The 26,109-nt window shown below is 32.7% G+C and overlaps 1 protein-coding gene across 1 annotated transcript in view; it reads left to right on the forward strand.

The window, feature by feature from the left end:
* Nucleotides 1-26,109, forward strand: part of dve (SATB1_N and homeodomain domain-containing protein dve) — a 65,008-nt gene that overhangs the window by 16,790 nt on the left and 22,109 nt on the right. Inside the window, exon 2 of the mRNA XM_089696210.1 lies at nucleotides 16,895-17,066. Within this exon, the coding sequence (XP_089552336.1) occupies nucleotides 16,895-17,066 (172 nt within the window). The remainder of the gene's footprint in view (nucleotides 1-16,894; nucleotides 17,067-26,109) is intronic.

The raw sequence follows: 26,109 nt of genomic DNA on the forward strand, positions 1-26,109 counted from the left end.
CAATATCAACAAATAATTTATCACTTCATTTTATTGTTTCAATTATTTGTTCTGTGGCCTTGGCTTTTATACGATTTCTTCATGATTACGATTTAATAAAACTTGTCTTTTAATTTTAATGTATTTATAGGTTTGCTAAAATGTAAATTAACTATGGAATCTATTAAGTATGTGATTTACTTGTTTTATATTCAAGCAATGACAATGATAAAAAGCATATATTACAAAATAGGTACCTAATAGGTACTTGTAAATAATATTATACAATTTGTTTCACTGAAAGAAGTAGTAGGTAATTTTTTTGGATTAATTTTTGCTTCTCGATATTAACAGTTATAATCAACTAGCCACTTTCCGCGGCTTTGCCCGGGTTTTTTGCATTTTCAGTGACTCCCGCATTTTTTGTTAAATTTTGTTAATATAATAATATCTCCTGAAAGAAAGAAATTCGAATAATTTGAAAAGTAATCTGCATCTACTGAAACAGCCTTGAATATTAAGTAATTTATTTGGATAAGGATTAATATAAACTGGTATTTTAATTAACTTTTTAATCATAAAATGACAAACTACAATAGTTACAGATACGGTATCGCGGGATTTTCTGAAGTTTATGATGAGTTGGTACTTTTTACTTTTTTTAAGTATTTCAGGATATATTGAATTTAATGAAAAAGCAAAGTTACCTTGGTTAACATAATTGCGGGTGTCGTAGGGATCTCTACATTTTTTAGAAAATAAAATGAATGCCATATAAACCATCACATATGATTAGAATGCATAACTAAATAAAACATGCATTTAAATTATAAAACAATGCATTATTTGTTGCATGCACGAAATTAATAAGTTCAAAATTACACGCATAGCATTAATTTATCGCAAAGGTCTGCTGACATCAGCATGTCGGTTGGTATAGCATAAGTGCCTATATTTAGAATCTGTGCTGATTAAACGTTTAGAACAACGTATGTCTATGGTTTAGTCGACGTCAATTGACATTGTAACCTTTGGGACACTATCTAGTATCTGTATATCTACCGTCATTCACGCTTTAAGATTAAGATTGGTATTTTCGATTCAACGAAATAATTGATCGAATCACTGATTCAGAACTTAGGAAATTGTATTTTGGATTTATGTATACTAATGTTAATAAACATCATTTAACAAATTGTATAACAAATATTTTAGTTTTAAACAGATTTCTATATTAGAATGTTTAAAAACGTATGTTTTTTAAGCAATTTGAATATTCATAATTATTTGAGATATAAATATGTAGATTTATTAAAACTTTTTTTATACAAAAAATACAGCTAATTATCGTTATATTGATTGTTTATGTGAATACAAAGTAACTGATTAAATAGTGCAGATGTTATGTTAAACAGAATTTAAAAAAGTGCGTAAGTTCTGTGTATTTATAATTCAAAGCCATGTTTTCAATACTTATTATTTGTCACAATTTATTTTTATCGTGTACGATAATTACAGTATTGTAGGGGCTAGTGTTTTCGGTTAAAGCAATAGATTACGAATGATCGTACGGCTATCAACGGATGCGATAGTGGTAATAGTGGTTTCTACATTCAGATAGATTCTCTTATCTATGGCATGGGAATTTATACGTATACTAGTTGTGGTTACGAGTTTACCATTGTTTGTTTTAACAATAATTTTTAATTTACACAGTTATCCTGTTTGAAAGGAATGATCATAAACTTAATGGTACAGGTACATCGCTTTTTAAGTGGGCTTAAAAAACGACTTTCCAAATAAAAGTTTTTATTGCATTCAACAAAAACTCAAAAGCCTAAACATTCATTGTTTCTATACAAGATAGTGATAATAATTCATTATCAGTGTTTGATTTAATTTGAAATGGAATGTTACGTATTCAATAAATTTAGGTTTCGGGGAAGTCTGCTATAAATACGTGTAATTAGATAAGGTTTTTACACTCTGTGCATACTACTACCTTGAAGTGATCACTCAATACATCGATGCTCACATGAGCAGAAGTACAATGCACAACAGACGGTGGCATCGCACGCACAGGTCACACGAGATCAGTCGAAACGCATCAAGTGCATTATCAAAGCTAGTCGTATATCAAAGCTCGTAGTAAAGTTCAACGCTCAAAGTGCATAATCGTAGTAATCGGACGCAGCCAAATGTCATCGACCCACTTATCTCATCCGCCATCCCTTTTACAATTACAACAACAAATGAGTAAGAGCCATGCAACGATACGCGCATCGATATTGATGCAGAGGAATAAAATCCTGTGTGAACGAACTCTAATCTCTGTTTTGTGGCTGCTTCCAGAGCCCGAGATGTACGTATTGATAGATAGTCAATGAATCACGCCGATCCCAACCGAGTGTAAGTTGACTGTGGTTTGTAAACAAGAGGACGTCTATAATCGTATAGTTACGATAAAGACAGAAATGAAAACAGATTAATTAAGTGAGATTGATTATGGAATGAATATTCAACGGAAGACTTCTAAAGCCCTCTTAGAAATTGTTCGTTCAATTTTACAGCCGAAAAAACCATGCCGACGTAAAAAGGCAACAATATCTATTATCTTATGAAATTACAAAATTTGTTGTTTTCAGTGCAGTAAACAAAACAAAATCGCTACCGTAATTTACTTCAAGCACCTAAACAAGGTATTTCTATTTCTAGGATAACAAGATAAGTTAACTCAAATTAAGCCGAAAGGGTCGCAAAGAAGTTAGTTTATCCCGTTAATTTTTTCTAGCCATAAATAACAGATCAGGTAGAACGTATTCACAATGTCCTCGGGCGTCAAAGCTTAACTGATGATCCTATTTATGGGGATATTGTAACTGACGTAACAGTATAAACAATGGCAGGACATAGCCGGATTTCTTATTCATTGTTAGGATCATAAAATGCAGGTATACGCTACCTCACTTACAAGGAAAGATTCACTTAATTGCCTTAACAGAATCCCTCTGTTTTGAGTTCCCGACACGTTTGAAGTATAAGCAAAAACCTTGATTGTATGCTTTCCATCTTAAAACCAGATTTGTCGAATTGTTTTACGATAATTATTGTCATTTGCTGAGTTATGGTGGTACCTGTTCATATAAATTTAGTTCTTTCTGCTTAACTTAGAGTTAATAAAAAATTAAATACTTACGTGTTTTTAATTAAATGCGATCATAAATTAGCTTAATTATTGACCATAAGATTTCATTGTAATTTTCCTTTGGTCTGAAAAATATAATGTTAGGGAGCCAGGTGCAAATTTGGTTAACTATTTCCTCTCAAGAGATAATTCGTCAGACGCATGAGAGTATAGTATTATAAAGCCTCGTGAACGTCAGCTGGCGCTCGGTTGGGGGGGTGAGCGGTTGTAGCCTCCCACGCACATAGGAAAAAAAATACATTCATTCATTCATTTCCTCTCAGCTAAAAATTTGTCAAATTGTAGCTAACCCAATATCTCAACGAAAAAAAATAGTCAGCTGGTTACAACATGGTGTATTATACGTCAGCTGGTGTCTCGAACATGAAAGTTAAATTTAAAGAAAAATTTATTTTCCGTTATTTCCTCTCAAACAAAAATTTACCTGATGATAGCTTATATGTAACTGTGGATAAATATATATGTCAGCTGGCTGTATCTTGGTGGAAAAACCGTCAGCTGATACGGGAGGCTACAACCGCTCTTCCCCCCAACCGAGCTCCAGCTGACGTTCACGAGGCTTCATAATACTATACTTTGATGCATTTTACTAATTACCGCTTGAGAGGAACTTGGTCATAAAATCTGCTGCTGGCTCCCGGACCATAATGAAGACATCAATTTACACATCTAAAAGTAAAATCTAAAACAGAATACTTTAAAAAAAGTTTAAATTCCCATATAATTTTGTATCTAGTGTACAAAACCTTTACAATTCACGAGCCGAATTCGTTAAAATTATACATTACACATATCCATACTAATATTATAAATGCGAAAGTAACTCTGTCTGTCTGTCTGTTACTCAATCACGCCTTAACTACTGAACCAATTTGCATGAAATTTGGTATAGAGATATTTTGATACCCGAGAAAGGACATAGGATAGGTTTTATCCCGGAAATCCTACGGGAACGGGTTTTTCTTTGAAAACGCGGGCGAAGCCGCGGGCGGAAAGCTAGTATATATATATAAAGCAAACCTTGATACATTATTTTTAGCCGCATCAGATAACAGCTAAGTAAACTTTCCTTTAAAATATACGCATTAAACTGTTCCATATAATATTGGCAACGGTTTCATTATTAAAATATTCCAGCCTCGTGCACGCTTACTACTTTGGATAATCCATAGCAATACTAATCGATTCATTTTCTACTTTGTATCATGATTCTTTGAAACTAATATTCAGACATTCGAAGGACAGACGCACACGTCATTTCAACGTTGTATTCAATCTGTATGCACTTTACTTAGAAACTGAACTGTCGAATAATAAGTGCATTGTGTGACCGTATACGTATCAACGGGATTAGTGAGGGGAATACCTAATGTCGATAGTTCGCACTCATTACCACTTTTTCGTTACAGTTACCAACTTATTACACTACGTGAATTTTTTGCTAATTAAAGTGGAAAAAGAACGTATCAATATTAAAATTATATATAAATTTATTCATAGTCGATATCGTCTATTAAATGTAAATAGACGCGCACTTCACATGCAAATGCGATTCGATTTACATGCGAGTTAGAGCGGTCGCGGCGCGGCTCGCTCATTGTCGCCAGTTATTAGAGGTTAAGATCTCGGGCGGCTTCTTAATCTGCCCAATAACGGTCTATGATAAGTTTTATCGAGGTCCTGATCGAGGTCAACGACATGTGGGCATATCGACACATCGAGCGGCGGCGGGGCGCGCGCCACGCACTTCCGACGCGACGGATTTGCCGGAATCGGCGCGGGCGCATCAAAAGAGGTTGCAAAATTCGGACGGAGGCGCGCGCGCGTGAATCCATTTGAATATTATTTTTCCGTGCCGACATGGGAATGAATGCTCGACGTGGGCGACTGTGCGCAAAATGTCAACTACTCTATACTTAATTCGACCAAAATTAAAACGAAAACCCCGAGAATTTTTATAGCGCATAATCTCATCATGTAGATGCGTTCGGAGACTACGCGATGTTTTTCATGGGCATTATTAATTACGCTCGCCTCATATGAGCATCGCAAGAAGTACGATTTAATTACGAAAAAATGTCGCCTCATAATTATAAAAATAATTTTTTCGGCTCGATTCAGTGCATCTCAGTTTCGGCGAGATCGGAGCCCACACGGGTTTTCTTACTACCTACATCTCACGTTTTTGAGTAGCCGTAATATTTAAATTGCCGACATAGCTCCTGCGGGCATACCTTGCATGGGAATGCGCGACAGCGGTCGTCAAAACCCGCTTTTACCGAATGCGTCGTGCATTGTCCAAACGCATCGGCGCTAACGTCTCCATCCCTGTCTAACTCGAAGCCAATGAACCGTGAAGACAAAGAGGCGTCGATGGAAAGTATGGTGACTTTTACTGGACGTTTCTTACATAAGCAAACGCATCCCGCCTAAAATTTTGCATGGATGTGTCGCGCATGCGAAAATGTAGTCTGCGGGCGCGGCGGCGGGGCTTCGGCGCAGCGCACGTACGCGACATTACCTGATGATGCATATTAATTGAAGAGGAAGTTTTGTCAACAATATCTAATGTGCTCCGCGGTCAGCCCGCGGCCCCATTGATAGCTTTTTTGTTCCCGGTGTGTTTCCAAGTTCCTACGTTATATCCATATTGCGCCGTAGACGCTCCTTATAAAATGCATTATTGCATAATTTATGGCGTACGTTGCGAATACAATAAGTATTATTCAAAGTCGATACTTCACGACTATTTCGACCGCGAGTGGGTAAACTGGGTTACTTCGATTAATCTCGGTACTCGAGTGCAAGTTAGAGATAATCATCGCTGTAGGTAATCTATCGTTGATTAATTAATGGTGTATGTATCGAGTACACCTATCTGGAGTGTTTAGACCGTCGATACTGCGAACTTATAAATCCACTACACATAGATTGTGCTGGTTAATAATACAATATTTACAAGTAGGTCTTAGTAGGTAAAGACAGTCAGTGCCACGATTACACGTGACTCGATAGAATATCCTTGATTATTACTGACCGAGATTGTTTCTTATTCAACTCATTCAATTGGTAATAAAATAAAAATATAAATTAGCTGATCCATACAATGCCTCACTGAGGAATAACATTAAGAGATATTATTAATCATTCAGTGATATAAAACGATTCAGATAACGACTTTAATAAAAGAAAGCCACAGGAAAAAATCAATTTACGCGATTATCTAATTAGGTAACGAATTAAAATGCACAATCTTGCATTATCGTATTCCTCAAATTCGAAACAGATAATCTATTTCAATTCAAAGTAAAATGTGCGATGATAAAATAATTCAGAACTTGAAAGAGTGCGTTTCATAGAAAATCAAAAGTGATAAGTCACGTAGATCAAATGTTAAATCTGATTACGGATAACAATATGTCGATAATGTCTTAATTATAGGCGTTTATCGAATCAGCCGTGGATTACGGAGATTAACACACAGATTTCCTTTTATCGCATTAAGTGTCGGTATTTGTGCACTTTTCAAAGAGATTATGAGATTAGGTATTGCGTTGTTTAATGTGATTAGGTTTTCGTGTTCAATATCCGTTTGATTAATTTATTACGTAAATATTGTATTGATTTGTATTTAATTTGTGGAAATTATTGATATATTTAAGTAAATAGATACGTATTTGTAATTTTTAATGAGGGTTTATAATAATGTTTTTTTATTTATTTATTGAATTTATTTATTTTCTTATACATATTATCTTAGAGATGTGGAAATCTGATTTTAACTTCCAATTACTAAATTTCCAATTGGTGCTTGAATGTAAGATTTTAAAAATAAATGTTTACAATACTCATGTCTATTCTTCTTATTCTTTGTCGATTCACTCTTGGCAGAGTGGTCGTGGTCACGTTGAGACGTCCACATCGGTGGTAGAGGCGGACATATGTCTATATAGTATGTATTGAACTATGATATACATAATTATAAGAGGATTGAATATGTATAGATAAGCATGAATAATACTTTGTCTTTGCTTAGCAATTGCTGGGTCATCCATTGGGGTGATAACTCTAATGGGTGATTATTAAAAAAACCTTTAACCATTAAACGTCACAGTATTTAGACCATACAGTAGCAAAACTAAACTGTAAAACGATGCTCGATGGTGTAACATTCATGGCTCACACGCTATCCAAATTGAGTTAGCACTCTCTACCATTTGTTTCCAATTTGTTCAGTTCGACAATATGCTGTGTTTATCCCGTACAAAAATAGTGCAAATGACACTAATTAGGAGGTTCTAGCGGACCCGTGTTAATGGATTGCTCATACTGAATTCGTTTAAGCCGCATTGAACCGTTTCGAAATTTGACGCGTTAGTTTGTGAGTAATAGGTATTATAGTTTTGTTTTTTGGTGAGTTTGTTTTATTTTTAACATATTATCAGATATTTTTAGTAGATATGACCATTATTTATAATTAAATATGGATACCAATATTTGAAAAACCTAAAAAGAAGCAAAAAGGTCGTTCAGAAATACTGTAGAGCAAATAATATTATATAATGTATCTAAGTTTTCAAAATAGATTGTTTAATTTATACAAAGTCAAATATTTTTAATATAAGCGTTTTAGTGTCCACAAACAAATAATCATTTCAAGTATAATTTATTAGATAATATTATTAACATCACTTTTATTAATATAGTAAGGATGTCTTGATTAAAAACATTATAAATTTCACACGAATCGCGTTGCAGACCATAGCTTGTTAATCATAAGTGAGAGATAATTAAGTAGATAAATGCAATGAAAGATAAAAACTACTCCAATATTGCATTCAATTAATAAAACGACGTTTATTAATTAATCAATATGTCACTGAATAAATACAATGTTAGGTATTCTCTTTGATAAAATAAATTTTATAGACCTCAATCAAATAGATGATAACAACCGCTTCCGTAGTCAATATTTATTGTTTTATTTAGAATGTGGGAATTAAATATATTGGTGAGTTATATGGTAAATGAAAGATAGCCATTATTTGCTTGAAATCATAAATATTGTTTTGTAGATATGCGATATTTAACGTGAATATACTTATTGACTTGTTTTTTCGGTGTAGTACTGGAACGTTGTTTAAAAACTCTTATACTGCATTTTTTTATAATTTGGTCATGTAATGCGTAACAGCAAGAAGTATGAACTCCTTCAACTCATGCAGGGCAAAGTGGCAGGTAGAAGGAGACCTGGCCACAGACGGATATCATGGCTCAGAAATCTTCGTCAATGGTTTGGGAAGAGTACAAAATCATTGTTCAGAACAGCGGTTTCCAAAATTGAAATAGCCCTAATGATCGCCAACCTCCCAAAGGAGAAGGCACATTCAACAATAATTTTATGATTTATCCAGATCTGAATACGATGTCAATTTGACAAAATCTGCAAAAATATACAAATTAGCACGCAAAAAGGCTCTAAGTTCCAGCATCTATTAATACCTGTAAAGCACCCACTAAATACGTAAATAGAACTAATGAATTCATTAGATCATCGATAGTGGTTGTAAACGTTGTACAACGGATGTTTGACAAGCGTTTCATAGTATGCCCTTGGAATAATGAGAGAAGCGCAGATTGCCGCGCCGCGCATAGAGAATGTCTTCGGAAAATATAACGGTGCTTGTGGGAAAAGTTTCTGTTGCTTCTGCGAAGGGCTAGTTTGATTAATATGCACGTGGATAAATTCAGTAGTTCAGTGGGGGCTTTCAATACATGATTGTTTATACTTTATACCTATATTAATCATTGGTAACGTCTAAATAAATATTTAATAAATATTTCAGGACAATTTCAGGACAATTTTCACACACGGCACAATCTGACCCCATACTAAGCTTTCGCTTGTGTTAAATGGAAACCAGATGGCTGATAAACATACATATATAATTTTTAAATAAATACTTACATAGATAATTAACACCCAGATACAGAGCAAACATCTATGTTCATCACACAAATAATTGCCCCGGGTGGGAATCGAACCCACGACCTCGGGCTTGGAAGGCAGGGCCACTACCAAGTACCAACCAAGCCAACCGGTCAGTCAGTCTAACATTGGATTGTATCCGTTTCAACGCCTGCAAGTTGCAAACGTTTGCCTTGGAAGATAGGGTTAAATTATGTGTTGATTAAGAATAATACAAACTTAATTATTCAATTAAATAAAATTTAATATAAATTATGTTATAGCTCTACATTATCCTCGGAACACCATTTACAATATTAAAAAAAATGTTTGCGTGTACTAGTGTACACACGTAAGAAGTGAAACTTCTTTATGACCTTATTTTTCATAAAATAATTTACTATATGGAACTTTACAGAAATACGTCAATCACGCGTGGTAGAGATAAAAACAAGATGGCGCGTAACGGAAAAATGTCACGCGTAACGAAAAAATGTTACACTAAATTTTTTCCAAACCCGATAAAGAAGTTTCACTTCAAATAGAGTTACATACATAACATTGTATGTAACTCTATTTTTATAAAATTCCTATCTTTTTTAATAGAAGATTCATCTAATATTTCAGTTTTTCGTTGTAGTTGAAGTATGATGTCTTCCCTCTCGTCAGCCACAAAAATTCTACCCTACAGATCATCTAGAAAATAATATAATTTAAACAAATAGTACTCTTAAAATGGGGATTAGACGTCTCCATTTCTAATCTTAAAGATAAATGTTGTTATCACGACATTCCGAGGTTTATTTTAAAGCTCTTTCGGCACTATAAAGTAGGCTGGATTGACATAAGGTTAGGCTTGAGCGTAGTCACTGGATTACACGAAGCCTGGCTACCGCGGGAGTGTAAACAGTATTTAGATATGTTTTAACGTGTTTTTGGGAAGTAAGACTGAAGTATGGGAAAAGAGTGGAAGGAAAATTCTGTTTATTATTTACGTATACTAATATGTGAATATTAAGCATATGATTTGATACTTTATGACTGGAAATTCATACTAGTTCGCTGCAGATTATTACTGACTAGCAGTCCGCCCCGGCTTCGCCCGTGGTACATATTTCGCTATAAAAGGTAGCCTATGTTCTTCCTCAGGGTCTAAAGATTATTTGTGCCAAATTACATCAAAATCAGTCCAGTAGTTTATGCGTGAAAACCATACATACATACATACACACAAACCTTTCCTCTTTATAATATTAGTATAGATTAATATTATTCTCGAACATTAGGAAAACATAATATAATCGCTAAAGATATAATAATGTTCGCACACTCATAAACTAATATTTTGAATATATTATAACACGGATCGATCTAATATTCAAATTATTAATATTACATCGATTCACAAATACGTGTTGTTTGTTGTAAAATAATCAGAATATGCTTAATCTCCAAGCAGTCCATACAATAAAAATGCTATTAAATTATCACATTTTTTTTAAATTTACATATCGATTGGTCATAAAACTGTATGTCATAAAGTCACATAAAAGCCATAAAAATTATGAATATGGTTCAAAACGGGTCGCGTCCATGGCTCTGATGACGGCGAAATGATAACGAGTAAACTAAATCAGCCATTGATAAACATAAATCCAGATTTGTTAAATATTCGTGTAACATTGCAGTGAAGTTTGGTTATTTGCTTTTTAATTATGAATGATTTTTATTAATAAATTTGTATGTGTTATGTGTATTCGGTTAGTAGAAATTTAGAGGAGCAATAGTATTGATGATTATATAAAAAATAAATTTTGTATAACTCAAATGTTGAAAATGGTTTTAAAATAGCATAAATTGTTTTTAAATAACCATGCAATGATTTTGTTGTTTTTAATATCGCGGTTTTACACGAATTATTATTATAGCAGATCAACTATATAAGAATGTTCTGCTATTATTATGAAATGGATAATTAAATGTAGTTGATAACATTTTTTATATTTATACTAGCTTCCGCCCGCGACTCCGTCCGCGCGGATGTCGGTCTTCGCGTGGATGGTTCATTTCTCCATTTTGAGTAACTCTGACAATAACATCTTATAAATATCTATTGGACTCAAATACGGCTAGGCCTATAATAATACCCAACGTGTGTTCGCTGTTCTACAGAACAACGTCTATGGATAAAACTGAAAAATTAAGATTATTTTTTTTCTTCGTATTTTTTCAGGATAAAAAGTATCCTATTTTACGCCCAGGATAATAAGGTATAATTATACCAAGTTTCATCGAAATCGAACCGTTAGTTTTCACGTGATGTCTTCACATACAGACAGACAGACAGACAGACAGACAGACAGACAGACAGACAAAAATTTTTTTAATCACATATTTGGGTTTGGTATCGATCCAGTAACACCCCCTGCTATTTATTTTTTCAATATTTTCAATGTACAGAATTGACCCTTCTACAGATTTATTATATGTATAGATTTGTTTGTTATTAATTCCTTAAAATCCGTATGTCATATTTAATACTACAGATACATTTTAGGTTTCTTATCACCGCTGTGCGTATTTTTCATATCTAAAGTAAAAACTTCCATACGTGTTTGCTAAATTAGTATGTTGTAATAGTAATGATTACGTCATTTTATATATAGTAGCGATTATATTACATTTAAGTAATTACCTAAATGATGTTCTTGTATTTTTTATTTATTTGTATTATTTATATGCTTCACATTCGATTTACATTTCTAGGTTTTAATATGTTATCTTTTTTTTAGTTTTGGCCAGTTAATCTCTTATCAATTATTGCTAATATGTGATATTTCTTATATATAAAATTCTCGTGTCACAATGTTAGTCTGCATACTCCTCCGAAACGGGTGGACCGATTCTCATGAAATTTTCTGTGCATATCGGGTAAGTCTGAGAATCGGCCAACATCTATTTTTCATATGTACCTCGGGCGAAGCCGGGGCGGACAACTAGTAAATTATATTATAGCTTTATGTTTAAATTTTGATAAGTTAAGCTTTAAGTAGTTATCACATTAAAGTTGCTCTATCAAGGTATTATTTTATGGGTCGCTTGATTGGAACACATAGAATTCCCATATCGTGATAACTGCAAATTACAACAGGTACATCAGTCTTATCTGACAAAGAAATACACAGACACAATTAGTATGTATTATGCAAAAAAAATCACAAAATTTTGGTAAATGTAGAGTAATAAATATTTTAAAATTTCAAAATAAAGCAAGACCATATTAAAAAAAAGACGTGTGGCACTCGGGGACTGCCGCGGTAAAGGAGTGTGCCCGTCGGAGTGGGGAGCGTGAGGTTTTTTCGTTACGGAATTTCTGGATTCGGTCCCCGCGCTCAAGACCCGCGATAGAAGCTATGCAATAGCTTAAAATCTCCCAATTTGTTTCCAATGTTGTGTGTAGGAAAACATCGTGAGGAAACCGACATGTCAGAATCAAAACTCAAAAGTACGACGACATGTGACATCCGCCAATCCGCAGTCCCCACTTGGTCAGCGTGGTGGATTATATGGCATGTACTCTCATTATAATATTGCCCGTGCCTCAACAGTGGGAACGTATATAGGGATGATGATGATTTTGTGTAGGTACTTTTCTTACGTAACGCTGATCTATTAAATAGAATAAGAAGTAAGAACACAATGAGCATGTGAGGTACGCCTCCGACATCGTTGACAGCTGTAGAATTAAAAGATAACTCGCATCTTATACAAATACGAGATATTCACGTTATCTCGTATAAATAAGTGGGACATAAATAATCGTGGCTCAGTGCGATAGACAAAACGCGTAATGCCATGGTAAATGTTACTATCGTGTTTTGGTTGTTGTTTGTATGTCACCATTACGCAGCCCCTGTTCAGATAAGCATGTTCGGTGCGATCTATGTTTGATGCTACAAGATTTAATGTGTTCAGGTTTCTAAACAATACATTTGAATTTAATTTGCCTGCGTACACGCATCGATTTTCTAGTAAACTTTTGTTAGAAAAGGTCAACATGTCTTCGAATTTGTTTAACGTCATGTTTGGCATAAAATATGTTCTAAGCTATTTAACTAGGTATTGTAGAGTCGAAATTGATGCTAAAATGCTGTTGTAGACTGTAAATGTATTAAAAAGTTTAACATATTTTATTAAAACCCAAAAAATAATCATTTCGTTATTTGTGGCAATGAAAGTATTTCATAATATATTGTTTGCGATTCAAGGGCGCTTAGTAGCAACTATTAATTGTTAGATTTGATTGTTACCAAATCATTATATTATTAAAAAGTTTTATTTTTACATTTAAATATACTGGCTTCATTATGATAAAGATGTGTAATTGTTTTATAATCACTGGAGTTTCCTTGCTTCGAATTATTTTTGCTTGTTTCTTTCAATAGCAACAAAATTGTAAATAATTTACTTTGTTATAATTGGAAGTTTGGAGGTTGATATTAAATGTGTTTTTAATTTTTAAGCAATAAAAACTTTTAACCCTATTATGATTATTATCAGATATAGGATATATAATATACACTGCATCTGTAGATACTTGTTTTTTGCACGCCTCATAAGCGAAGCGTTGAGGTGGGTACTACTGTCACTTCGCGCAAAACATCTGATTTTTCAAACTTAAAATGTCTTTATGTATCATACATTGCACTTGTAAGATAATACATACACACACTTATTAAGAAAAAACACTATTTTTAACGTTCATGATATTTTTGATGTCATTTTTGTTATTTAAACTAGTTAAAAAACAGTTTAAAAAAGTTCTGTCTTGGACGTCCGTGTGTCTGTATGTGCGGATCCTTTTTCTTGTTAACACGATAGTGACCGAAATACTTTACTAATCGAGTCTTTTTTTCTCTCTTACGCTTGAGTATGCTCAGGAATAGAACCCTTTCATTTTTCAGGGTCTGATTCGATGTGGTTTAATTGTTATTAAATAAACAAAAATAATAATTAATAAATATTTATTAAAAAAAAATTATGAGGCGTGCACTTTTAGATTTTCCAAATTATGTATTTTAATTTTTAGGGTTATGTTACTTTAAACGTTCATTAGTTTAGTACCTTGTACTACCATGTTATGGAAATCGAATACACACATATTTGCAAAGATTTCCATGCTAGTGTGTCACAATTCACAGTAGCACAAATACATTATTTAAACAACATCATGAGATAAGTTGGTAAATAGAGTAAGTGTATTATTCCTAATGATCTTACGTGACATTCGAAGATTACATTAACTGACAGCGTTGAGCTCTGTTTGTTAAAGCGGGGAAGGCGTGTTTAATTACGTATTTATAAGTTTTTCGTATTAATTATTAAATTGTTACTCGTTATGAAACAAATGCGCATAATTTTAAACGTGTATGTCTGTATATGAGGATATCTTTTTGCAAGACACCTTATTAGGGGTGATGCTTTTGGTATGATCCACAAGATATGATTTTTGTATGACGTTTTAATAACATAATTTGCAATTTCAAACGTTTTTGTTGACACACAGACAAACATATTAACAATCGCTCTGAAGTTTTCATGTTTATGGCACAGTGTTGGTTGTTTTTTAACCGAATTCAAAAAAAGGAGGAGGTTCTCAATTCGGCCGGTACCTATATTTTTTTTATAATAAGTTGATACGTGAAACAATGTTAAATAAATATGTTGTTAAGGGTGATAACACCCAAATTAATTACTCCCACGGTTTATATTTAAAATAAATATTTAAGCGGAAGCATGTTATCATAGGTAGGTTATATAACAAAGAACTATTTAATTTGTTCTCGATTCGTGTCCTAACTAAGGTAAATATAGTGAGGTGATGTTTGAAGGATCATTAAGTTAAGTTAAGTTAAGTTAAGTTTGATTTTCTGTTTGTCTAGATTCCCAACCATTTTTAGTAATTTCAATTTTTGGAACTCAAAATATTTATATTTTAATTAAATTTATTTGATGGGGTCAAAATAACCTTATTATGTACCTACTCATGAATTTATTTCTGTTGATATAAATTTTAATATCTAATCTACTGAAATATTACATAATTCTCAATTCATCATAGTACAAATGCAAAACAGCATCAACCTCTTCGTCCTTTCAAACGCAAGCATTTAACCCGTCCATACATTACTTATCACGAAACAAAATAAATTGTAGGTTCGGCGAACGTATCCATTGTAATTGTGGTGCTAGCCGTGATTGCAAGAGTTAACACATAATACATTACAGTTTGTGTCACAACACAATCATGCTGGGAGGACGAATCAGGCGCCGAGGAGCGTAATCTAGGTTAACAGGGGTCAAACGGCATCACAAATTCCAATATGATATTAGACAGATCTGTGGCGCGAATCGACGATTCTATGGCCTCTTATTGCCTTCCTTGTTGCAAGGGTTGCGGGATGGCTATTCAGTTTTGTGCATTTTGATCGACGGTTGTCTGAAAATTCGTTTTCAGATAATCAATTAAGATGATGATAATCGTAATAATTAACCATTGAAAATAATAGGAAAAGGGTAATGATTATTCATTGTTACAAACATTTATTTATAATTTTTAAAACAATTGTTTACTATAAAGTCGACATGAGAACGTATACAGTTTCAAAAAAAGCTGGGGTACTCTACGTTCTTGTATGGACCCTTTACGCGCGCTCTATGTATTCAAAATACAACAATTTAACGGTCAAAGATGAGTTATCCGTAAAAGTATGGACTTTATAAATAAACACTTAATTTAATTATTCGAATATTTACGAACCTATTTATTTTAATAAATTAATTTAAACTACCTACCTGTTTCCTTTACTAACGTTCACAAAACCATATATTGCTCCATTCACCTTTTGCAAATTGATTAGCACAACAATAATTTATACGCGTCTGTCTGTCAGTGTTTTTATCTATTCTGTTTAACCTTATTAAAGCTCAGATTCGCCAATCGCCATGTTGTGGAGCCTCAATCGTTCAATGAGCGTAATCAGTGCGGCTCATGAATGCTCTGACGCAATACAAGTGTCCAATTTGAATCTCTTTGTCTTAAGTGGTTCGACTTTCTTAGATTAGAATTGGAATTATACCTGCCTTTTTATGTAGTTACAATATAATTTATTAATAATATAAAATACAATGATATATCAAACATTCGTAGGATGATGCAATAATATGAATAGGATATTCTTTTTTATGGTTCTCTTTGATTTTATCGTCCTTTAACAATTACCTTATTGGCATTAGGGCCCACGTAGCTTATTATTTGCCACAATAACTGAAGGAAATCATTTTCCTTAAATAAGAAAAAAATATGACATATTACAAGTTGGTAGTCAAAAAGTTCGGAACTGAACACACTTCTCTATTACATAGAATTTGAAAAATAATTAGAAACTATACACTCATGTCTCATTCTCTATATTTTACATTGATTGTCTTTTGAACGACTTTCCATATCATTGCTGACTCTATCATCAGAAATATGTCATTTTTAAACACATTTCATCATTTGATAGAATAAAGAGGCGAAATTTTGGCGCTGGACGCGGGTCCGAATTTCGGACCAGAAACATTTCGATCACTAGGCGGGTTTCGGACTCCGAAACCCGCCTAGTGATCGAAATGTTTCTATTCTTTAAAATGTCCCATATCTCATTCATATCAACTAATTTCTTCCAATATTGTTCCAGAGTCTATCATCAGAGATCCGTCGCAGCAAGACGCCGCCGCGCCGCTCGCCGGAGGAGCGCACTGTACCCCGCCCGCCCTCCGCGCCGGTCCACCACGATCGGCCGCTGCACACCCCGCATCTGTCCCCGAAGAATGAGGCCTTTAACAACATACTGAATAAGGGTATTACTGGTAAGTTGCAAGTACTAGTTGTTTTTTTTAGGAAATATTAGAACAAATATATTTCAAAATTAAGCTTTGATTGGATAAAGCGTTAGGTGTGCATTATGCAGTAGGTATACTTACAAGTATGATAACTGTAGAGGTTGGTGTACTCAAATAAAAAGTATTTCAAATTTATGGATAATCTATGCATAGAATAGAACCCATTTAGAAAATTAACATAATTTTTTGTAAAATCTTTATAATATTGCAAATAAATTTAAATATCGTGTTTATAACGTTTGTCAAACTAATGAAAACAAACATCATAAGGAATTATACCTACCTATTTTTTAATTATTTAAAAGTGTTCAAATTGTACATATATTTCAATCTTTATAAGAACAAAAGTTTAAAACTTAACTTAGTTCGGCATGTTCTTCAAAACTTACGCCGGAAAGACACAGTATCAATGCGTCTATCAGTAGGATAAGTAACGATAATCTATAGAAACGTCGCTGCACCGTTTATTCCTCGTCACGCGCGGTCCCCTCGCACTCTTTGTTGGACCTCATCTTGCGTTAATCTCCTCTTTAATTGATTTACTGATATCTTTCAATTCGGCCGACGTCAGTTTGGTTTGAGAATTTTCGGCGTGTTGATTATACTGAGATATTTTATAGAAGCTCTATGGGAAAATAATATAACAATTTTTAATGTGATTTTAATTCACAATATCATAATTTAGAATTTCTATCAAACTATATTGTGCGGTGTGCCATATAATTCAAAATAGTCGCAAAACAGGAAAATGCTAGTTTTTTTTTATTTATAAAAAAGATATTTTATGATTAATATTCATAAACACCGAAAGGATGTTTAAAACAAATTAATTCACGATTTAAAGTTAATGAAAGTCCTCAATGCAGAGCAGGAGCGCATACTCCATGAAATCCAAAATGACACGAATTCATAACATTGAGCGTGCGCCTTAATTCCCTACGTTGATTCCCTCCGTTATAATTTTCCATTCATTCTCTGCTCTTTATGAATCATAATCTCTAAATCTCTGATCTTTTGTCCTTGTCACTATATAGTAAATCTGTCTATGTCTATCCCTTTCGAGTTCTTTTACCCCTTAAATCTAATCCGGGACATCCCGTCTGGCCGTAAGGCGCGTACAAAGCTTAAGCCGCTCTACACACTCATACAAACGTTGCGCAACACATTCAAAAACAATAAGAATTTCTTTAACGTATCAAACACAGCTGCGCTTTAAATAATGAGACATTGCACGATTAAAAAAATTAAGAATGTTGCCAGTAATCTAGAGACGCAATTTCCAATCTGGGAAAAGTCATTGAATACAAAAGATATAACATTTTCCCATAAAATATTCCTTTTGGAATCGCTCGCGAACATGCGAAGTTTTTCTAAGATGTTTAACATAGATAAACATAATTTTATTTCCCTACTTATCGTTTACAAAGAGCGTTAAGCTCCGTTCGTCCGATTAGCTTTAAGTATCACCTGTCATATTATACATGCAAATTTGAGTCTTAAATAAAAGGATTAAGGCTCGGTACATCGAATAAAAGATAAGAATAATATACTCGTAGAAATTACATACATCACGTGGCCCGCCAAAGACACGGTGGCGAGTTAATACCTAATGCCTCTAATCGGTCGGTATAAATCATTATTAATTTCAAGTCGAGTGCGTCGATCCGCGCCGATTAGCGATTGCACAATGCCCCTCGGATTATACTCCGCTGTAGATATATCTTTTTGTCAATTCGTACCTGTGTACCGATAGCAGAAAAAAATATTTTTATTTAAAAATTATTTAGCCATAGCTTTTTATTGTTTTAAAATATGCATCAATCATATACCAGATACATTGAAAATTTGAAATGAAATTAAAATGATTTATTTATAGAATACAAAATATTTACCTATAATATGATTGATATTCAGTTCACAAGTTATAAAATTGTTTAATATTTTATTCTTGTTTGTCATAATATCGATAATTAATATGATTTTATATGATTATGAACAGATAAGCCATAAAAATATAAATTGAAATAATAGTGTTTAATCTGCCGACGCTTCATCATACGAATTAAGCCGGTTTTATATAGATAAGCCGATTTGTTTTTTTTATTGTATGGAATTTTTTATTTTGAATAAAGTATAAGGCGTATTGTAAATAATAATTTTGCATCTAACGTTTTTGAATTAAAATTATGACATTTAAAAATAAGCACGTATGAGATCAAGGTATCTGATAAGAGAGTTAAATTGAACAGATCATAATAATTATTCATATTTTTTAAAATATTATTATATTTCCTACAGATGATATTATAATGATAAGTCATAAGTATACTATTTTTGATATTATTAACATAATATAAAAAAATAACTAATTTGAATATGAAAAATATTAGTATTTGGTATCAGATTATACTGAGATAAGAAGTTCTTTAGCAGATTTTATAATTAATCTTGCATGCTTAAATAATAATTTTAATGTATCCTCATAATATCGTAAATGCTTCTAAAGTTTCCATTCCTTCCTGCATCGATCAAATCAAAATATCTACCATCTGTATCGACGCACACACAATTTCAAATATTTTAATTCACAAATCACATTCTAAAAGGATTATCCAAAACCAGGTAATTTTTCATCGAAATCTACGCGAATCAGCTCCGCCACAGTTAACATTATATACACTTAACATTTCAAAAATGTCCTTATCCAAATAGATTTATACGTTTTAACATAACGCATCTACACCATTCCAAACTATATCAAATCAATGTACACAGCATACGTGTTACGTATCCAAAAGCGTAGTGAGGGGAGTACCCGTTTTATCTCCGGGCGACACGAGGCTGATCCGGCCCGGATCATCCGGATAATCGCAGCCTGTACGTCCTATCGATTTATATTACGACTAATAGTGTTCAGTTTTAAGCCGAATATTATTGCAATGCCTAGCCCGAGATTAAGCTAATGAAATGCCTATAAAACTGTAGTTTAACGGTATGTTCGGGTTGGCATAAATATGTGGATAGAAAGAGCTATGATTACTTTTTTAAAAGCTAAGAAATTAGGAAAAACGCAGAAAAATTATTTGATTATGTATAAGCCCATATTTTGTTATATACTGTAATATAGGTAATGTTACATTGTATTAATATACTATCTAATTATAATTCAAACAGTCTCATAATATTAAGTACCTACTTATAATGTTCTGAACATACTTATTTTAAAGGAAAAGTTTCACCACTTGCGGATAATGTTACTGTTAGACTATTTAACACTTTTTGTGATCTATTTTCAAACATTACTTATCATATTAACTGTCAAATAAGATAAGTACACAACATATTGAAACCGGTCGTAAATGAAGAAAACCTGGAAATTTTAACTTTGATAGTAAGGATTTGCTTTAGACAATATTTTTGTTCACGGAAAATTAAAATTCTAAAACATTTTTCGTTTGCGAAAATCTATAATATTTTCGACCTCAGGATACAATCCAGATCCGACGGTCGAGTAATCCGGCTTAGTCCTGATCCATACACGTACGTGTATCCGTGTGTGCTACACTTCAGTATGTGTTGACAAAGAGATGGATTCAATCTCTATATAATCTGTGTTGTTTGAATTTCGAATTTTCGTGTTGGTCTTGGTTCCTTATTAATTATTATCTATGGTGTTATGATTGTTTATTCGAATTTATTCTTTTACAAATTGCCAGTATTTTTGCGCGGGAAAGTTGACAGTTCTTTTATTTAGCACGTCACTCTTGGTTATAAATTACGTTACAACGCAAACATAGTTTCGTTATTTTATAAATTATGTTTTTTAATAAAAAAAGAATTTCAATTGGTAGTATTATCATAAATTAATATTAGCATATTACGTACATTATAACTAAATGGGATTCATATTTTAAAAGATAATCGTGATTATGACAATCTATAAAACGGACGTTTGACCCTGGAGCCCACTAATCCGCATCCGTTATGTTTGCTGTATGTATAACCTGTTAAACTCTTCATTATATTACCATATATATTTTAAAACCTAATCATAACTGATTAATTTATTGGTTTATAGATCGACAAAGGCATGCGTTTTGCATATGACATATTATTTATTTTAACAATTTATGTTGTTTGATTCTTAGCTTTTCAACAATATTTTAAATAAACACTAGCGGTCCGCCCCGGCTTCGCCCGTGGTACATATGAAAAATAGATGTTGGCCGATTCTCAGATTTACCCGATATGCACAGAAAATTTCATGAGAATCGGTCCACCCGTTTCGGAGGAGTATGCAGACTAACATTGTGACACGAGAATTTTATATATAAGATGGTAACGGCTTCTCAATTTATACTAAACGTCTTCGTTTAACACTGCAACATTTATCGAATAAGATCTTCATCTCTCCTTTTCCATACACAACTTCTTATAAGAAAATTACTAAATACATTAATGTTCTAATAAGTTTGCATAAATACTTATCTTGTTGTTCGTATAATAAAATTGCAAATTGACACAGAACACTTTGCGTACAAACAAATTATCTACCAAATACTAAAGCACTAACGAAAAACTCGTGTAAGACCTGTTTTTATACCAATATAACACATCCGAAATTCTATTACCTAGGAGGCGATTACAATGTAAATCCCGAGCAAGTTATTCAAGTAAATCCGGATTTTCGTAATCCCGTAGGAGATGTATCCCGGGCGGTGGGCTGCGGCTACCTAATCCGGTTTCATCCGGATCAGACCAGTAAGCTCTGTATGTGCTATATACGATTCTTCCTTTGTTACCGCTAAGCTAAGCTGAAGCTAAGAATCGGAGACGATCCTTGCGTATTCTAATAAGACGTAGGTACGAATTGTATCAAATTGGTGGTGCTGATTGGAATTTAACGATCTTTTAAAATAGTTGACAACTTTCATTTAGAATGTTTGGAGAATTATCTGGATAAAAATGTGAATGCAAAATAAAAATCATGAACGATGAAATGACGCTTCTAAAAGTGTAGGTGTTGTTTAGAAATTTGTGAATGAAGTCGGAAATTTGAGTAGGAATTCTGATACGCTCCTAGACTAATATAAAAATTATTTATTAGGTCTATAATTTCTAAGCTCTATATTTATTTTCAGACGTGGCGTTTTATGATCAATCTTGATAGTGTTATGAATTACGATACGTAAGTATTAGGTTTCGGATCTAGTTTATTTTTTTTATTGATTTTTGGATATTTTCAAGGCTAATGCGTTTTTTTTAAACTTCAATAATTAATTTATTATGTAAAACTTAAGACACGACATATATTTTCCTCTTCAATTAAATTATACATCTTTTAGATATAGACGGTATAAAAGTGTAATGTCTGAAAAGTTTCATTTAAGAAAAATACATGAAATAAAAATGTCTTTCACGTAAATATTTCATAGTATAACTAAAATTCAATTTCGCTTTGATTTAAATGTATTTGTTTGCTGAAAACGCAATACGTTCGGATGTTACAGGCGGTAAGCCTGCTTATCCCACAGGCATTACCGCCGGCTTGATCCTTCGGGATTATCCTATAGATTTCTACCATAGTAAAAACTTTCGTGCTACACGCTATTATAGCACATATGTACATATATGTAAGAGCGATAGTTGTGTCACTTTTTTGTTTACACAGGGTCATTCGTGTTTTGATTTTAAACCCGAGTTTACTGCTGTAGTTTGTTATCGTGTTTTTATATTTTTTTACGCTATAAAACCTATTACGTGACGGTAACAAATAAGTTCATTGTATCTATGATGAAGATTTAAAAGCCGCGTAAACATTGCATTAATACGGTTAAATTGCAAGTTCATGTGAATTAGCTGGGTCCACACCGGACGATCTAATTATATTCTAATTAGATACAGCTAATAAATAAAACAATAATAAAAAAAAAAACAATTATTAGAATATTTGACTACTTTATGCTTTGTTAATCCGAGTGGCAAAGCTTCATTGAATTTAATTTTAGCGAGATTAAATTGAACTTTAAATCAAGCAATACATTTTGTCATAAGGCATATTCGTAAGACAGCGAGGAACAAAGATAAGAAGGGTGGCTGGCGGCTGCTTCATCAATCATAGGGAGATTATCCCATGCACTTGAGCCCAATTTGTGGCTTGCATTCAGCTTAACGCACACACGGACACGAGATTATATATAGCTGTGTGTGTTTTATACAATGTTTTAACCTTGCATGTGTGTGTCACAAGATACACGGATGAAACTGTGTGTATATTCTAATGTAAATACGCTACGAATTGGACTACCCTGAGTGAAAAAGAAAAAGAAATCTAACTATTGTTATTTTCATTTTACATTAGACATTTGAATATAGCATTAAATAGCGGAAATGAGTAGTTAAATTTTAATATTTTAAGGAAAACTTATTACATAATTTAACATCGACCTTCTTCGAGTATGAAATATTAACTCAGAAAACATATTGAAATTTAAATACTTTACGTATGTGTAGGTACTTTACCTACAGCTGTATTTAATCCGTTGGCAATAAAGAAGCGCAATCAGCTAAGCTTGATATGGATCGATAAAGTCGATTCACGGATGCGAGGATGATCCGGTACATTTGTTAAGATCGACCGTACTTGGTTGCGGCTTAACCTTATTCTACTTGTAATTAAAGATTTTGAAATGCTGAATTGTTGGTTTGTAATGCATTTTATGTCGCAAATATATCTTGTCGAGTGCATAATAGTTAGTAGACCAAACGAATGTTAACTAAATATTAATATTTAAACACGCGGTTATTTTAAAAAATCTACAATAATTTTCCATTCGTAGAACGTTTATCGGAGTCTTTGTAGATTTAAATAAATGTTTTTACTTTATGTTTTATGCATCAAAAATGGATTAAAAGTGTACAAGCTAAAGGCCCCGCTTAAGTGGAATGTAATAAATATTATAACATTTATCCCTTCGTCTAAGCATCGTAAAAACCATAGAAGTGAACGACAAAGGGTCCAGACCCCGTCTGGGGTTTGTACACCCGCCCTTAGCAAAATCTTAATCTCTACAAAGGGTTAGCAATATTATCTTATTACGGTATAGGTATAGCCCTATAAAACGGCTCGTTAAATTTAAACAGCTAAACAATTATGAGTTGTTCTTTTAATTATTTTTGCTCTGCTTTTTAGTACATTTGTTTGAATAGATATTTGGTCAATGTTCTAATGAGATGTATTATAGTTAACATATTGTTTTAATAATTCAAAATAATGCTGTGTTTTACCTATATTTTGTATTGGATTTACACAATTCCCTCATAATTTATTTTCACTACAAAAACTGATTTTCGTGAGCTAATTTAAAATAAAAGGCCTGAAAAGCGGCATTGCTTACATTTATCAGTTCAATAAAGTGATAAAGACTTGGCTATAAGAATCCTCATATCAGCTTCTTTTCTACACGCGGTTGACTAACATATAAACTGCGTTAACAAATCTATATTTATATGAATGAATTCGTGAAGCAGGTGTAGGCAACATTTCAAATTGGAAATCTTCGGATCGCTTAAGGCGGATTACGGCAGCTGCGTACGTCCCTCTAGTGTCAACGTAATCTGTCGACGTGCAGAAACATAAATTTAGCTTCAATCGCGCGTCCATTGGCCATTAATCGCGGATTTAGTGTGGACGAGCCTTAATAAACGCTGGTTTAATAGGGCTGCGCTAAGATGATACCTGATGTTTTTTGGAAATGATGTGTGCTGTTAAATGTGCTTTGTGCTTCACATTTGTGACTTGCTAAATGAGAACCAGTTAATGGTTTTTAGTTTTTACATACTTGAGCGATAACTATAATAATTAAAAAGTGCATTCAAATTAAGATATAAATTCGTATTTAGGTACGTTAACGTTTAATGCCTTTTAAAAATTTTAACAAAAATATTTTTTATCAAGTTTGGACATCCCTGACGGATAATCTTACAACTAACATGTATGCGACCACTACCGCGGTATATCTCCTAAGATCTGATAAGATTCAAATAAGGGATTAGAGCGAGACGGGGATAGGATTTGCGGATACTGTCGTAGTGTTAGAACGAGACACATGCGATTATCTCTGGATGGACCGATCCTATTATGATTTATGACAAATAAAATATATGATGTATTGTTTTAATATTAGTATAGAAACCTTAAACACGTCTTATTTTATATGTAGAAAAAGGTTTATATAGTATTTACACAGTTAAAAATACAAATTAATAAATATTAATCATGATGAATAATAATTTACTTACAGACAAACTGTCTACAACTGTACACTGAGAAGTTATTGAATATTCAATCACAATCCTACATTATTAAAGTTACATGTAAATAAGGTAACGGCTATAAAGAATATTAACTATAGCTATGCTATAGCAGAGTGAATAAAAACTAATGTAAGCCTTAAGTTGGTTGGTATTCATTATACTTTCCAATTAACACTGAATAATCATTAGTTTTTTGTTCCGTTCATGTATTAACGAATTTATTGTATTCCTTTTAAAGTTTTCTCTATATATTATCAGACTGTGAGGTATTGGGATATAAAATGAGGTCCAGGAGGAAAAGGAAAAGGAAACCTTTTCTTGTAAATAATTTTTGGAAGTTTTACGTCTATTAATTAATATGTATATCTGTTCTATTTAATATGTATTATTTTATGGGCTGCATGTTTCTGTTTTTGTCGTTTACAATATTTTCGAAGTATTTAAAAATACCTATGACAAAGTTTCTTCCTAGAATATTTCATTCGGTGTAAATTAATAAAAAAAAAATACATGACCTAATAATTAGTTTCAATTATTTTTAAAATAAATCAGCTATAAATAAATATTATAAGAATTAATGAAGCTTCATCTTGAATTATAAATAGATGGATACATAAAAATATTATCTTATAAATTATTAGATTTTATTAAAGAAGCGATAAGATTTATCCATACATACTGATCTTCAAAAATA

The sequence above is a fragment of the Colias philodice genome, chromosome 6 (assembly GCF_061535455.1).
Source record: "Colias philodice isolate Cphi_HAF_F1 chromosome 6, ilColPhil1 Martin Lab GWU primary, whole genome shotgun sequence".
In the NCBI taxonomy this organism is placed as follows: domain Eukaryota; kingdom Metazoa; phylum Arthropoda; class Insecta; order Lepidoptera; family Pieridae; genus Colias; species Colias philodice.